Source organism: Vipera ursinii (assembly GCF_947247035.1).
Source record: "Vipera ursinii genome assembly, chromosome: 1".
Classification (NCBI taxonomy): domain Eukaryota; kingdom Metazoa; phylum Chordata; class Lepidosauria; order Squamata; family Viperidae; genus Vipera; species Vipera ursinii.
Window position 1 is genome coordinate 284704001 of NC_139512.1, and position 16331 is coordinate 284720331.

The 16331-nt window shown below is 41.3% G+C and overlaps 1 protein-coding gene across 1 annotated transcript in view; it reads left to right on the forward strand.

Moving 5' to 3' along the window:
- The window catches only part of DISC1 (DISC1 scaffold protein), a gene marked incomplete at both ends in the record, with an annotated part of 171200 nt that overhangs the window by 129351 nt on the left and 25518 nt on the right, over nucleotides 1-16331 (forward strand). Inside the window, one exon of the mRNA XM_083350198.1 lies at nucleotides 5811-6066. Within this exon, the coding sequence (XP_083206324.1) occupies nucleotides 5811-6066 (256 nt within the window). The remainder of the gene's footprint in view (nucleotides 1-5810; nucleotides 6067-16331) is intronic.

Genomic DNA, 16331 nt, shown 5'->3' on the forward strand with positions numbered 1-16331 from the left:
AACCGAGCGCAATTACGCGCAAATAGATAAGGAAGCCCTGGCTATTGTAGCTGGAATTAAAAAATTCCACGATTACCTCTACGGCAGACCTTTTACAATCTATACAGATCACAAACCTCTCCTGGGCATATTCACATGGGACCGCCAGACCCCGCAAATTTTATCCCCGCGAATGCTTCGCTGGACGACATTCCTCTCTGCCTACTCCTATCAGTTAATCTACAAGCCTGGAAAGGAAATGTCCCACGCAGACGGCCTTAGCAGGCTCCCACTGCCCCAAATAGACCCTGATCCAGCCCCAGCCGGCCAAGTCCTGGCCCTACAAGAACTCACAGAATGCCCAGTAACAGCTAAAGACATCGCACTTGCCACAACCAGGGACCCCACCCTCAGCAGGGTACTCTCATGGGTCACATCAGGTTGGCAATCAACCTGCCCCTCACCCCCCATCCAACCTTATTTTGCAAAAAGACAAGAGCTTTCAACACATTTAGGCTGCATCCTTTGGGGCTGCAGAGTAATAATCCCTTCATGCCACAGAGCAAGAGTTCTCCAAACACTACATGAGGGCCACCCTGGCATTTCAAAAATGAAGGCCCTGGCACGCAGCTATATCTGGTGGCCATCCTTAGACAGGGACATTGAGCAGCATGTAGCCGGCTGCTATCTCTGCCAGCAAACCAGACCCTCCCCTCCACACGCCCCAGTTCACAAATGGGAAACCACTTCCAATCCTTGGTCCCGCATCCACCTCGATTACGCAGGACCGTTCCAGGGACAAACCTTTTTAATTATTGTAGATAGTTACTCTAAATGGCTGGAGGTTCTCCCGGTTTCAAGCACCACATCAGAGGCCACCATTCAAGCATTAAGGGGAGTTTTTGCCACCCACGGTCTACCAGATGTCATAATCACTGACAACGGGCCTCAATTTACCTCCCGTGACTTCCAGATCTTCACGAGGAGGAACTGTATTAGACACGCAACATCGGCTCCGTTCCACCCGTCCAGTAATGGCCTCGCAGAGGTCATGGTGAAGACCACCAAAGACTCTCTGCGCAGAATGATCGTCGGAAACTGGCACCGTCGACTCGCCCGCTTCCTCCTCGCTCACCACACCACTCCCGTGTCCACCACCGGCAAATCTCCAGCAGAACTAAGATGGGGTCGCCGACTGGTCACTCGACTCGATAGACTGCACCCAGACAGGCCAGCGGCCGAAAAAACCAACAACTTGCCACACAAAACATTTTCTAAGGGACAAAATGTCTGGGCCCGAAATTATGGGGGAAGGGATAAATGGACCCAGGGGGTGGTTCTCGATCAAACCGGCCCCCTGTCTTACACCATTAACGCGGGCGGGGGACTCACATTTAGGAGGCACGCAGACCAGCTTCGCCCCCGGTCACCCCCCAACTCCTCCACGCCAGAAGTGGCGGACGGAAATTGGGAACCCCCCAGCACCGACTACCCGGAAGAAATCCCGAGCCACCCAGACCCTCCGCCCATTCCCCCCGTAGAAGCCCCCGAAACCATAGAAGCACCTGCACCCCGCAGATCCACTCGTCAGAGGAGGCCGCCAGCATACTTAGCGGATTTCGAATGGGCCGGAAGTTCGCCGAACAGTTCCAACACCAGTTGAAAGTTACTCCAAGTTGTGTGTTCAGTTCAAGGGGGGGGAAAGGGGTGCATTATATTAAAACACAATGACAGCTGTCATAGGCCGCTTTTACGCGGCCGCACTGACAGCTGTCAAAAGACTACATGTGCGCAGCCGCCCACGCGGCCTACAAGCACACGCGGCCGTTTGACAGCTGTCAAACGGCGCGCATGCGCATTACCGACTGAACTGTCAAAACCGCGGCAGGCCCCCGGCGGCCGCCGCAAGCTGTCAAAGTTAGCGCATGCGCAGTAGCGGCGGCGAGCTGTCAAAATGCCGGCCGCGCGCCAAAACCAGCTGACGGGATTCCCCTGCCTAACTAACGCGCTAGCGCTGTCTCTGGGGAGATTCTGCCCTAACAGCTGACCGATTGGCCCCCTGTTCTTGGCGGGAAAACGCGCCCCGCTGATTTGCTGTCCCGTTTGACAGCTGCCTATATAAGGCATGTTTTTTCCCTGTTCTCTTGTCCGGGCTGACAAAATAAACAACCTGTTAATGAAGACGCGTCTCCCTTGTCCTTCCTGCCGATAATCCAGAAATCTAATTAAAATCCAAACATATCTGCCCCCCCATGTTTAATTCATGCAAACATAACTAATTTCACTTGGTTGAATCTTGAATTAATTCAGGAACTAAAACTTAATTTTGGTCTCTGTGATTTATAGACATCGCTTATACAACTGTTCAGAGTTCCAGTTAAAACCTGTTTATAAAATTGTTTTGCGGGAGCCCTATCCTGACATAAACCATACAGCTAAGTGGGGGATTCACTAAAACCTTTTTCTGTCTTCAGCAGTCACAGCATGCAGCACATTCATCCTTGAACTGATTCTCCCTCATAAACATTTTTGCTTTTTCTCCTTGATTTCTCAGTTTTATTTCAAAATTTCCTTAGAGCTGTTCATCAAGATAACTTGTTCTCCCTTTGAAAGCCTCCAGCTTTTGGCTTCATGACATTTTACAAGTGCTAGTGAAGTAGAAGTAAACTTCCTCCCTTGTATGGGCATAAACTGTGCCTTTCTTTGCCTTGGTGAAGGTCACATAGTGGACTCTTTTGAAAACTGCCAGGCGTTTACTGAACAGGCTGGTTGCAATCATTTTTCACATGTGTGACATTTATAGGAAGAGATTGGTGTATAGAGTGGTAAAAATCAGGAACCAGGTAGCAGCTTTTCAAATTAACAAATGTTCTTAAATGGCACATGATTTCACGAGTTGTGGCTCACTTCATGAGACTAAATTTATGTAGGATTTAAATTGAGGTAGAGAGAAGGGAAAGCATTTTGATTATGCAGATGCAGATTACAACTGAGAGAGATCATCAGTATATTATCAATTAACAATTCTAATATCTTAAAAACCTTCTGTGTTTGTTGAGATCTTCTGAGATTGTCTGAAAACAGAATAACAGGGCTGGAAGGGACCTTGGAGGTCTTTTAGTCCAACCCCCTTTTCAGGAAGGAAGCCCTCTACCATTCCAGACAACTGGCTGTCCAATCTCTTTTTAAAAACTTCCAGTGTTGGAGCATTCACAAATTCTGGAGGCAGGTTGTTCCACTGATTAATTGCTCTGTCAGGAAGTTTCTCCTTAGTTCTAGCTTGCTTCTCTCCTTGATTAGTTTCGATCCATTGCTTCTTGTCCTGCTTTCAGGTCATTTGCAAAATAAGTTGACCCCCTCTTCTTTGTGGCAGACCTTCAAATATTGGAACACTGCCGTCATGTCACCCCTCGTCCTTCTTTTCATTAAACTAGACATACCCAATTCCAGCAACCATTCTTTATATGTTTTAGCCTCCAGTCCCCTAATCATCTTTGTTGTTCTTCTCTGCACTAAAACTTTCAACGGTGTGTTTAAAGTCCCATTTTCCCAAAACAGCCACTTCAAGGTCTTTCATAGAGTGTTCTAGGAGGTTAAAATGTTTTGATATTACTTTGTGGTTTTTTTTTTTTTTGAGTTGTGATGTCAAACTTGTGCCCATTAATTGTTTTGTATAAAGTTTGTCCCATTTGTCCTACCTAGAATCCAGAGGGGCATCGTTGACAGATGCTTACAGGGCGAACATATGAAGGTGCCTCTAATCTTGTGTGTGTACTTGTTGGGCTTTGATGCTGCTGCTGCTGGGAGCAAGGTAGATGTTTGGGTTTGTTGCAGGGTCTAGTTCCCACATTTGTGCGGGCTCAAATTCTGCCACCTAATGCTGTCTTGGGCTGACTACATCAAAGACAGACTTTGCAGGTATTATTGTCATGTTCTTAGGATGTTCTCTGCTCCAGGGCACTTCTTTGAGGTAGATTTTGTCGGCACCGTAAGATCCACCCTATTCATCATCTAGCAGAACCCATGCTGATCTTTCTGAATCTGATAATTATGCATCTATGTCTCTGCTTGAATTCTCTTTCAATATTGTCACCCAATGATCATGTTGAGGATCAGTCACTCAGCTTCCCTTCAGAAGTCCTCTATTCCAATTGCTATTCCAAGAGCAAGCCAATTGCTACAGTGGCAGAATCCCTTCGCCTTGGAAATGTTAGGGAAACAAAACAACCACTTCACAAATGCATGGTATAATAAAGGAGAACAAACTCATCAGGACCCAATTCAGCAGTCCTGAAACTGTTAAATCCAACTTTTACACTTGTACTAGTCTGAATTTCAGATACTCTTACATGTAGATAGTCATACCCAAAATAATTCAACTGCATGTTTTCTTAATGAGGAAATTTCATTTATATATATTCTGCAGAAAAGATACTAACTGTAATAAAGAACTGAGCCTTACTATGTAAAATATTAAACAAATTGAAGTTGATACTTCCATATAATTACATTCTTCCTTAGCTTCAAAATTATTTATATTTGTCATTTGCTCATTTAAGAAAGTAGGCTAAGTTATTTTAGCAAGATTTAGCTGGAGTATTCCTATGTACTCTTATGTGTCCCTAATTCTTTTGAATCATAATAACTGGGTCATTCTTCTCACTGGCTTCTTCAGAGGACTGTGGCTTTATAATAAATCCTGCATATCTACAATGGACTCCAATGTTTACTTAATTCTCCTTATCAAAAAGACCTAACTCATGCTTCATAGTACTTTTGCTCTTGGAATTGGATACTTTCATGCTTTTCTGAAGCGTGAGTATAGACTGTCAACTTTGAAAATGAGCATGGCTGCACACCATTTTCCCTACTCATTTTCGGTTGACACATAGCACAGAGGGAATGGGGTTTACCAGGTGCTTCGCTAGACTAAACAGATTTTCTCCCATGGGAACCAAGGTCATTGGCTGCTCCCGGGACTGCAGGCTGGGCGTTTCTTGAAAAGCCTATTGGGGAACGTAGTAGCTTGCATAGCTTTAGGGGTGGGATTTCTTAACTTTGTATTGGGGATTGTTATGTGTCTATTCAGACTTGGTTTCACTTTTGACATGCCAATACTTTTTTTATCAATAAACATGTTATTTGAGGACCTTGCAAGCCTCAGAGTTCTGCTTTATTTGTCTCTGTCTGTCAGAACCATGACATAGACAAGTATATATTTGAATAAGGCCAAACTAAATGTTGTGAATTCTTTCAGCCCAACTCTGAAATGGACCAATTCACTCCAGCCAACTCACTACGGCAACTTGTCATGGCCAACTCACCATGGCCAACTTGCCACAATCAACTCGCTCTGGGACAATTTAACAATTTAATTATTGAAAATAAAAAAATATTTAAATTTTTGCCATTTACATTTCATTTTGTCCCTCCTTTTGCATCCTTTCTTTAATGATTCTCTTCCACCATTTCTTTGATATTAGGGTTTGCCATGCAGGGAGTTGTCCCTGCAGTGAGTTGGCTGTGGCAAATTAGCCGTGGTGAGTTGGCTGTGATGAATTGTCACAGACCCGCCCAACTCACCTCGCAAGGTTGTAGTTGTGGGGAACACAGGAAGAGGAAGGAGTATTAGGTATATTTACCACGCTGAGTAATAAATATGGGGTAAAATATAGTAAACTGACAAGGGAACAAATCTACTGAATACTTTATTAGAACTGTTTTTATAATGGTAAAAACAAAATGCCTAAAAAAACCCCCAAGACATTTTATGAGACATGAGCTTTTTTATCTAAGCAAATTATTGCTGTTTATGTTGCCTTTTATTTCAGCTGTAGAAGAAGCCATCTTTTAGAAAGAGTATGTGAAATTGACTTAGAAGCTTGTCAGCTGTTGATCCATGGTTTTCTGCTCAACAAAAATGGCTCTTATGTTTCGGAGGGAGAAGAGAGGCAGACTGAGGAAGTAGAGGATATAGAAGATGCCCTTTTAATCTCGAAGTGGGAAGAGTCAAATTGCTTTTCAGTTAATAGTTCCAAGCAACTTATTGGCAAGAAACACCAAAGTACACCCTGCGAAAGGAAAGAGGTATCAAATTTCTGTTTATTTGTTTTTTTTCCAGTCATTCTTTTCAGTGTTGATGAGGCTTGTTCCATTTTGGCCTGCGAGCAAGCCAGCCTACTAAAAAAGTGAAATCTATTATTTATTGGAATCAGATGATGAAGTGAGAAAGGGATGCTTGATGCATTACAGTACGTTGGCTTTCATTGATTATCATTATACCTGGAGCCATCCTACTGGCAAGCAAACACTGTGCATTCACCTCCCTGAGTCCTTCGGGAGAAGGGCGGTATATAAATAAAATAAAATAAAATAAATAAATTAAATAAATTTGGTGAGTTATTTCAAGTATGAGGTGGCTTCTTTGTGCGATATTTTTTGTGTGCTTGTTTTGTGGCTCATGTTATCCTTTCAGTTGACAGCAATAAGGTAACCCAAACCACTCTAAGTTCAGAATCAGAGCCATCCCAGATGCTTCCCTACCAGCCACTATGTTCAGCCTTCCATGTAGTCAGCTGTCCTTCAGTCTTCCCTTCTCTGCCACTGAACAATTTCCCAGTTGCTCCCTTCACCCCAGATTCCTGGCAAATTTAATCTATAATTGAATCTTTGTGGTCTGAAGTTCCTTATTGGGAAGCCTTAAGTTCTAATATGGCCAAGATATGAACCACCCCTTCATGCCACTTTTTGCCGCTGATAAATTAGGGGAGGGGGAGAGAAGAAGCAAGCAAGGCTGGCTTGAAGTAGCCCAAGCTTATTTATGAGCCAATTAAAATTTTGCAAGTACTTTGGCTTGAATCACAAAAGGACTGTTTATTTCTAAATTGAAGGTATACATTCTTCTGGGAAATACCCTGTTTCCTCTACGCATTCTGACTCCTGGCTAAACTACACCCTTATTTTTGAGTCTTGAATTTGCTTGGAATAAAAGCGCAAGTCTAACATGAGCAAAATCAGAGGGCTTCATCTGTGCCTTTAATAGTGAAGTTGCCAGTTCCATTTCATTCTTTCAAGGTCTTTCTCCTTCAGAAGGACAAGGTGAAGTTGTTGTGTTTTTTTTTTAAATGCTAGAAACCTTTTCCACACAAATATCCAGCGTATATATCAAAATTAGAATATAACAAGGGAGAAAAGGAAAGGAATTGTAGAGTCACTCAGTACCCATTTAAATTCAATCACAGGGATTTATTTTACAGTGGTTCAGATAGAAACCTCCGTATATCAATGTTCTTTATATACGGTATTACTGATTCGGAGAAAAAGTAGCCACTTTCACCTGCCACAGTCTTTCCAAAATGTTTCCTGGGCAATGGAAAGAGCTGAAGAAGAAAAGTGCCTACTGACATACTATATTAAAAAAAAATAACTTTTTCAGAAAAAAGTCCACATTACTTAGTCATTTTAATATTTTTCAAATCAGCTGCCAGTTTATCCATTAATGCTGTAGTCCATGCCCATGAATGTTCCATACGTGGAGGAATCTTCCATCTGAGGTGAACTAAAATGGCATCCATTTTGGATGGGTTTGCTCAGTTCAGGGATCAGTGTTGGCTTGAAGGTACAGATTGAGATGTCTAACAGTAGATTTGATCTGGTCTTTCAAAGAAGACCTCCTTAGGGAGAAACTTATCTGGTGCAGTGAAAACTACAAGTTTGTGAAGTGAGTCTTTGGATGGATCTGACATTGTTGAGCATTTGTCATTATTTTCAGTGCGCCATAAGGCCAATTGTTCACTTTTCTTTTTTTAAAAGTCTTTCTTCAGCTGTAATTATTTTACTCAATAATATGGGTAAAAAGTTCCTGAATTGTTGTGGGCGATAATTTATTTTACCAAAGCTAGTCCTCAAAGCTATTTGTTACTGGTAACTTACTGTCTTTCCCAAAATTAAATGAATACTTACCGGTAATCAACTATACATATAGCTAATGCAAATGAACTCTGAATTATATAATGGTGTCTCATTACATATTAGTGATTACTTGAAATTTATGAGAAGGCAAGCCACAAATACATTAAGAATTTCTCAACTCTCTGATAAATTTATTCTGAATCAAATTGCAAGTAGAAGCCTAATTTCAGTGTTTCAGCAAAACAGAGTTTGGCAACTTTAATGGGCTTCCCTCAGGAAAGAAAGGCTCCCCAAACACTTAGATAAATAAACATGGCTAAAAACTATATCACTGTTCTTTTATGGCAATCACAGCTGTAACAGTTGTCAGCCTCTGAGAGGGCAGCAAAGGCTATCCAATCAGTCTTCAAATACTCTTTAATGGTGTCACCCCTGTACAGTGAAGTTGTTGGCTTCCTTTTCTCACACATCTTTATATGGTACAGTGGAGATGGTTTCATATTCTCTGTCTGTGTTGTAATTCCAATAAACAAGACAGGAGATCTCCTTTCTCAAATGGAGCCCTGATTCCATAAGATGCACATGGGACATTTTCATCTACTGTATTAATTGCAGCTGTTGATATTGATATTGCCTGCTATGATTCTTGATCAGGATACACTGCCTCAGACAGACCCAGTGTTTGTCTAAAAGAACTTGGGGGTTCTTTTAGGCTTGCAACTCCTGCTTGAAGAGTAGGTGGCAGTTTTGGCTGTTAGCACCTTTGTACAGTTTTGTGTTGTGATCCAATAGTGCCCATTCCTAGATTGGGAAGCTCTGCTCCTGGTCACTCATGCCCTAGTCACCAGCCAGATGGACTATTGTAATGTGCTTTACATGGGATTGTCACTGAAGAGTATCCAGAAACTTCAGCTAGTGCAAATTGCAATGGTATGAACAGTTATGTGTGCTTTTAAAAGATATACATTACACCTCTACTTGGTTAGCTGCATTGGTCACCAGTTTCCTTCTGGGTCCAATTCAAAGCCCTTAATGGCATGGGGCCAGGTTAGATGACTACCTCTTCCTGATTACATCTGCCTGACCCATCAGATCTAGTGGAAGAAGTACATTGCTGATCCCATATGCCAAACAACCCTATATGGCAGTACCTAGGAGATGGGCATTTTCTGTGTGGCACCTGCCTTGTGGAATACAATGCTCCATCTCTGTTAGCATTTCACAAGACTTAGCTATGTCATCAGGCATGGGTTCCAAGGGAATGAAGAATTTTGGAGGGAGCTCTATTATTGTTAATATCTCTAACTCTCTCCTTGCCTTTTTAAAATTGTATAAACAATTTTATTGTTGATTGTGTTCCATATTATTGCTTTTTAATTTCTTTATTGTGTACCACCCAGAATCACATCTCAGGGCAGCTATATAAATATGAATAAATCACATCACACTCATTTTGGAAGCACCAAAGCATTTCCTGGTTGAAAGAATTAGCTGGTGACATCACCATTGCCTGGGGAATGCCCAGTTGGAAGTTCCTTTCATGTCTCCAGCAGAGGCTGGAGTTAAGGATGGGAGCTCACCCCACTTCAGGACAGGTCTTGAATGCAGGCATGCTAACCTCCAACACTGTTAGCACCTTCATACACCCTAAGCACCTCCTGGTCCTTGATGAATAAATAAAATAAAAAGTGTCTACTGATGGAACCTTTGAACTCTGGTGCTGGAGAAGACTCCTGCGAGTCCCTTGGACTGCAAGGTGATCAAACCAGTCAGTCCTAGAGGAGATCAACCCTGACTGCTCTTTCGAAGGCCAGATCCTGAAGTTGAAACTCAAATACTTTGGCCACCTAATGAGAAGGAAGGACTCACTGGAGAAGAACCTAATGGTGGGAAATGTTGAGGGCAAGAGAAGAAAGAGACGACAGAGAATGAGGTGGCTGGATGGAGTCACTGAAGCAGTAGGCGTGAGCCTAAATGGACTCCAGAAGAGGGTAGAGGACAGGAAGGCCTGGAGGAACGTTGTCCATGGGGTCGCGATGGGTTGGACATGACTTTGCAACTAACAACAACAACAACTGATGGAACATGAAAGAACACATTGCAAGCATTCTGGGAGCCAAAAACAGGAGAAGATAACAGGAGTTGGGTTTTCCAAGGAGGTTTTTGTGGTCTGTGATTCCTGGTAAAGTGAGGTAGAGAAGAAGCGGATCAGTATTGAATATAAAATAAAGTGTCTGATTTTGCAATCATAAGTAGACCTATTCAGAATGGCCTTAATACTGTAGTGTAAAGCTGTAGTGTATTTTGCTTAGGACCTAGCATATGAAAACTCATTCATTATAGTTTAGAATTATGTGTGACCCAGCTAATATGTTTCTTTCTTATTCAAGAACAATTAATCTTCTTTAAATGATTCAAAACTAGTACTTCAGACTTCCTACATGTGCAAGCACAACATCTTTCTCCTAAACCAGGGGTAGGCAACCTTGGCTCTTTTATGACTCATGGACTTCAACTCCCAGAAGTCCATGAGTCATAAAAGAGCTGAGGTTGTCTACCCCTGTCCTAAACTATATCGATGAAAGCAGGATGACTCCAATGGCACCTTTATTCAAGCTCATGTACCGGTAGAAGCTTAAAAAAAACACCTCAGGCTGCATTCAATAAATAGCAGAGAGCTGTTGTGCTTGCACAAGGTCCAAAGCATGTCTTCTAAATCAATTTGAAAGTATGAATTCCTGCAACAAATAAACCCTCTAAAGACCAGAGATACATGTCTGGTTCTTACGTTTTGTCCCTCGTTCCTTTCAAGAGAAAAAGATCACCCATTCAGGAATGACGAAATTACACATTTCTTTGGGACAATACGTACCTCAGAAAAAGTTCATTTCGGGCAGTTGGGTTGGTTCAGAGTATTTTCTATCTTAAAATTTTCTTCTGTATAGAGGAGGCTGGCATCTTTCTGAAAAGCTTCTCAGAAAGAATTTGCTTCAGGTTTGACCTGAACAGCTTTATTTCTGAGAATAATTACGTCGCTGATATCATTTCAGTGTGCTTAGTTTCTATCTTCATAATATGATAGGATAACTAATTTGCCATTCTTAGATAATGAAAAATTATATGCATGCATTTGGATCCCAGAAATCTAATTAGACAGGTGGTGGAAATCTGCAGTCAGGATCTCCTGCAGAGTACATATCTCTGTGTATAGTTAACACCTACTAATTGCAGGGACTAGAGAAGTCGTGCTGGGGGATTGTAACCTTTCCAAGTGCTTTGATTGCCATCACATGAAAAAGCTGGGCGTGTTTTATACTAAAGATAAAAAAAATGTACATAGAAGGATATATATGTTGCACATTTCCCATTTCCATTTTTCCACGATCTTTTTCCGGATCACGATATTTTGTAGAGGATGTACAGTATAGCATATATACGTGACATGAGCTCTCCAATATGGATGCATCAGTTTATTTTGTACTGAGGGTTCATCTTATGTTGAGAACATTCTAAGATTTCCCTGTCTCCATGAACCGATATCCTAAAATCAGGCACTTTATGATTAGATAATTAATTATTCCCCTTGCAAAAGTCCTTGATATTCTGCTTGACTTTCTCATTTAGAGGCTGTAAGAGAATGGTTCCAGAAATTTGAAGATGAACATGATTCCCTGCCCATTAAATATTCATTTTTGTCTAAATATTTTACTTTCTAATGAGAAATGTTTTGACTCTTTTTCACGATCATTACCCATCCTTAACAATGCTTTCCAAGGAATCCCTGAGGAATCTAAAGGAGCATGTCCATGAGAAGAAAGTCTAAAAATGCAAAAAGATGATATAAACTTGACATGTTCTTGTGATTTTACATATAGATACTTCCTGACAACATCTGTAGGAAACTGTAGTGCACCTTTAAAAACGTTTTAAATGTTGCAGTCACTGCTTTTGCAGAGATACAGGGTTGGAGAAGGAATAAGGGACAAATTGTTTAGTTTGTATTTGTACAGAAACTTAGATAATTTCACATTTTTGAATAATGGAAACATAATTATAATAATCACACTTAATTGCAACTTCATAGGTGGCCAAACTGCAATACCATGTCAATTCAAGATAAAATAACCACTAATATTAGAGAAATCTCACATGCATATATACCTACAAATAATGCATGCCAATAGTCTACCAAAAATTTTGCATTAGGGGAAATTGCTGGCAAAACCTGTATATTAGGTAAAATTACAAATATGTACATTTGTGGCAAAAACTGCATGAAAATTCGTAGATATGTTAAAATTGTACAAAAAATATCTTCAACTAATTTGGAATTATAATTAGAATCTACCAGCATATTTTATTCTGTTTTGATAGCTAGCATCTGTTAATTATGAAGGATGGAGAATTAATGCTAGGGAATTTGACTTTTTTCCCTAAGGTGAGCCAATTTCCTTCTCCCTCATTCTATTTATAATTTGCAGGTTTGCAAAACTGAGAAGCTGAAAAAAAATTAAAAGAAACATTTGCCCAAAAAAGGACATACTGTACTGGGAATAGTGCCTATCCAAGACATTTAGAATCTGATAAACCACAAAATGGGAGGTTTTACTAAAATTAATCCTCCACAGAATTTTTGTGGAAATGGGAAAATATTCTTCCCCCATTATTGGGAATTAATTTGTCCCATTGGCAATCATTTTTGGCATTTTGCAATACAGATAGAAATAGAAGAGATAACCAAAATGGAAGGTACTGTTTCCATTTTATTTTTATTTTTTTAAAAAAACTAAATTTTAATTAAGATATACTGCAAAAGTTTATTTTGTTGATGTTAGCTAATGAAAAATATAATGATTATTTAACAATTCCCATTTCACTAAGTGAAAAGAAGTCTCTTTAGGCCATAAAACCTCTGTTACATGGCTTCCTTCAATCTCGTGCCATAAAGAAGCAGGAAACCATGTTGTTGTTGTTAGCTGCGAAGTCGTGTCCAACCCATCGCGACCCTATGGACAATGTTCCTCCAGGCCTTCCTGTCCTCTACCATCTTCTGGAGTCCATTTAAGCTCGCACCTACTGCTTCAGTGACTCCATCCAGCCACCTCATTCTCTGTTGTCCCCTTCTTCTCTTGCCCTCAATTTTTCCCAGCATTAGGCTCTTCTCCAGTGAGTCCTTCCTTCTCATTAGGTGGCCAAAGTATTTGAGTTTTATCTTTAGGATCTGGCCTTCTAAAGAGCAGTCAGGGTTGATCTCCTCTAGGACTGACCGGTTTGATCGCCTTGAAGTCCAAGGGACTCACAGGAGTCTTCTCCAGCACCATAGTTCAAAGGCCTCAATTCTTTGGCGCTCAGCCTTTTTATGGTCCAACTTTTACTGCCATACATTGCAACTGGGAAGACCATAGCCTTGACTATACGCACTTTTGTTGACAGGGTGATGTCTCTGATTTTTAGTGTGCTGTCTAGATTTGCCATGGCTTTCCTCCCCAGGAGCAAGCGTCTTTTAATTTCTTGGCTACAGTCCCCATCTGCAGTGATCTTGGTTTTTTAAATGTTAAGTTTCAACCCAACTTTTGCACTCTCCTTCTTCACATGCAACAAGAGGCTCTTTAGTTCTTCTTCACTTTCTGCCATTAGAGTGGTATCATCTGCATATCTTAGGTTGTTGATATTTCTTCCGGCAATCTTAATTCCAACTTTTGATTCATTTAACCCTGCCTTTCTCATGATGTGCTCTGCATATAAGTTAAATAGGCAGGACGACAGTATACAGCCTTGCCGGACTCCTTTCCCAATTTTGAACCAATCAGTGCTTCCGTGTCCAGTTCTCACTGTTGCTTCTTGGCCCACATATAGGTTTCTCAAGAGACAAATAAGATGGTCTGGTATGCCCATCTCTTTACGAACTTGCCACAGTTTGTTATGATCCACACAATCAAAGGCTTTAGCATAGTCAATGAAGCAGAAGTAGATGTTTTTCTGGAACTCTCTAGCTTTCTCCATGATCCAGCATATGTTGGCAATTTGATCTCTAGTTCCTCTGCCTCTTCGAAATCCTGCCTGTACTTCTGGTAGTTCTCGATCCACATACTGCTGGAGTCTAGCTTGTAGGATTTTAAGCATAACTTTACTAGCATGAGAAATGAGTGCAATGGTGCGATAGTTTGAACATTCTTTGGCACTTTCTTTCTTTGGAATTGGAATGTTTACTGATCTTTTCCAATCCTGTGGCCACTGTTGAGTTTTCCAAATTTGCTGGCAAATTGAGTGTAGCACTTTTACTGCATCGTCTTTTAAGATTTTGAATAGCTCAGCTGGAATACTGTCACCTCCACTAGCTTTGTTGTTGCTCAGCTTTTCTAAGGCCCTCTTCACTTCACATTCTAGGATGTCTGGCTTGAGGTCAGTGACCACCTCATTGTGATTATCAGGGACGTTAAGCTCATTCTTGTATAGTTCTTCTGTGTAATTTTGCCACCTCTTCTTAATCTCTTCTGCCTCTGTTAGGTCCCTGCCATTTTGGTCCTTTATCATGCCCATTTTTGCATGAAACGTTCCCTTCATCTCTCCCATTTTCTTGAAAAGATCTCTGGTCCTCCCTATTTTATTGGTTTCTTCTATTTCTTTGCACTGTTCATTTAAGGGCATTCTAATCTCTTCTAGCTATTCTCTGGAATTCTGCATTCAATTGGGCGTATCTTTCTTTTTCTCCCTTGCCTTTTGCTTCCCTCCTTTCCTCAGCTATTTGCAAAGCTTCCTCAGACAACCATTTTGCTTTCTTGCATTTCTTTTTCTTTGGGATGGTTTTGCTTGCTACCTGTTGTACAATGTTGTGAACCTCTGTCCATAGTTCTTCAGGCACTCTGTCTATCAGATCTAATTCCTTAAATCTATTTGTCACCTCTACTGTATATTCAACAGGGATATGATTTAATTCATACCTGAGAGGCCTAGTGCTTTTGCCTACTTTCTTCAGTTTAAGCCTAAACTTTGCAACAAGAAGCTCATGGTCTGAGCAACAGTCAGCTCCTGGTCTTGTTTTTACTGACTGTATAGAGCTTCTCCATCTTTGGCCGCAGAGCATATAGTCAATCTGATTTCTGTGTTGACCGTCTGGTGATGTCTATGTGTAGAGCTGTCTCTTGGGTTGTTGAAAAAGAGTGTTTGCTATGACCATCGTATTCTCTTGACAAAATTCTATCAGCCTGTGCCCTGCTTCATTTTGTACTCCAAGGCCAAACTTGCCTGTTATTCCAGTTATCTTTTGGCTTCCTACTTTAGCATTCCAATCCCCCATGATGATAAGACCATCATTTTTTGGTGTTAGGTGCTGTAGGGCTTCATAGGGCTTACCTACGGGAGCACCTACTGCCGGTGTCAACGTCCCTCCGTCCTGTACGTTCCCACAGAGAGGGCCTCCTCAGGGTACCACCGGTCAGAGAATGTCGGCTGGTGACCCCCAGGGGGAGAGCATTCTCGGTGGGTGCACCAATCCTTTGGAACTGCTTATCAGCTGAACTCCGGATGGCCCCCGACCTTTGCTCCTTCCGGCGTGATCTAAAAACCTATTTATTCGAACAAGCCGGCCTAGCCTGATGGATTTGGGTTTTAAAATTATTTATCTAATGTATTCTTATTTTATTGCCCTGTACACCGCCCTGAGTCCTCCGGGAGAAGGGTGGTATATAAATCAAATAAATAAATAAATAAATAAATAAATAAATAAATAAATAAATAAATAAATAAATAGAAACAGTCAATTTCATCCTCTTCAGCACTGATGGTTGGGGCATAGACTTGGATTACTGTGATACTGAATGGTTTGCCTTGGATTCGAACTGAGGTCATTCTGTCATTTTGAGGATTGTATCCCAGTATTGCTTTTCTTACTCTTTTATTGACTATGAAGGTTACTCCATTTCTTCTGAAGGATTCTTGCCCACAGTAGTATACCTGATGGTCATCTGAATTAAATTCACCCATTCCTGTCTATTTTAGTTCACTGATACCTAAGATGTCGATGTTCAGTCTTGTCATCTCTTGTTTGACCACGTCCAGCTTTCCTTGATTCATGGATCTTACATTCCAGGTTCCTATGGAGAAAAAATCTTTACAGCATTGGACTTTCCTTTCACCACCAGACACATCCACAGCTGAGCATCCTTTCGGCTTTGGCCCAGTCGCTTCATTCTTTCTGGCGCTACTAGTACTAGCCCTCTGCTCTTCCCCAGTAGCATATTGGATGCCTTCCAACCTGAGGGGCTCATCTTCCAGTGTCATATCTTTTTTCCTGTTGGTACTGTCCATAGGGTTTTCATGGCAAAGATACTGGAGTGGTTTGCCATTTCCTTCTCCAGTGGATCACGTTTTGTCAGAACTCTCTGCTATGACCTGTCCGTCTTGGGTGGCCCTGCATGGCATAGCTCATAGCTTCATTGAAT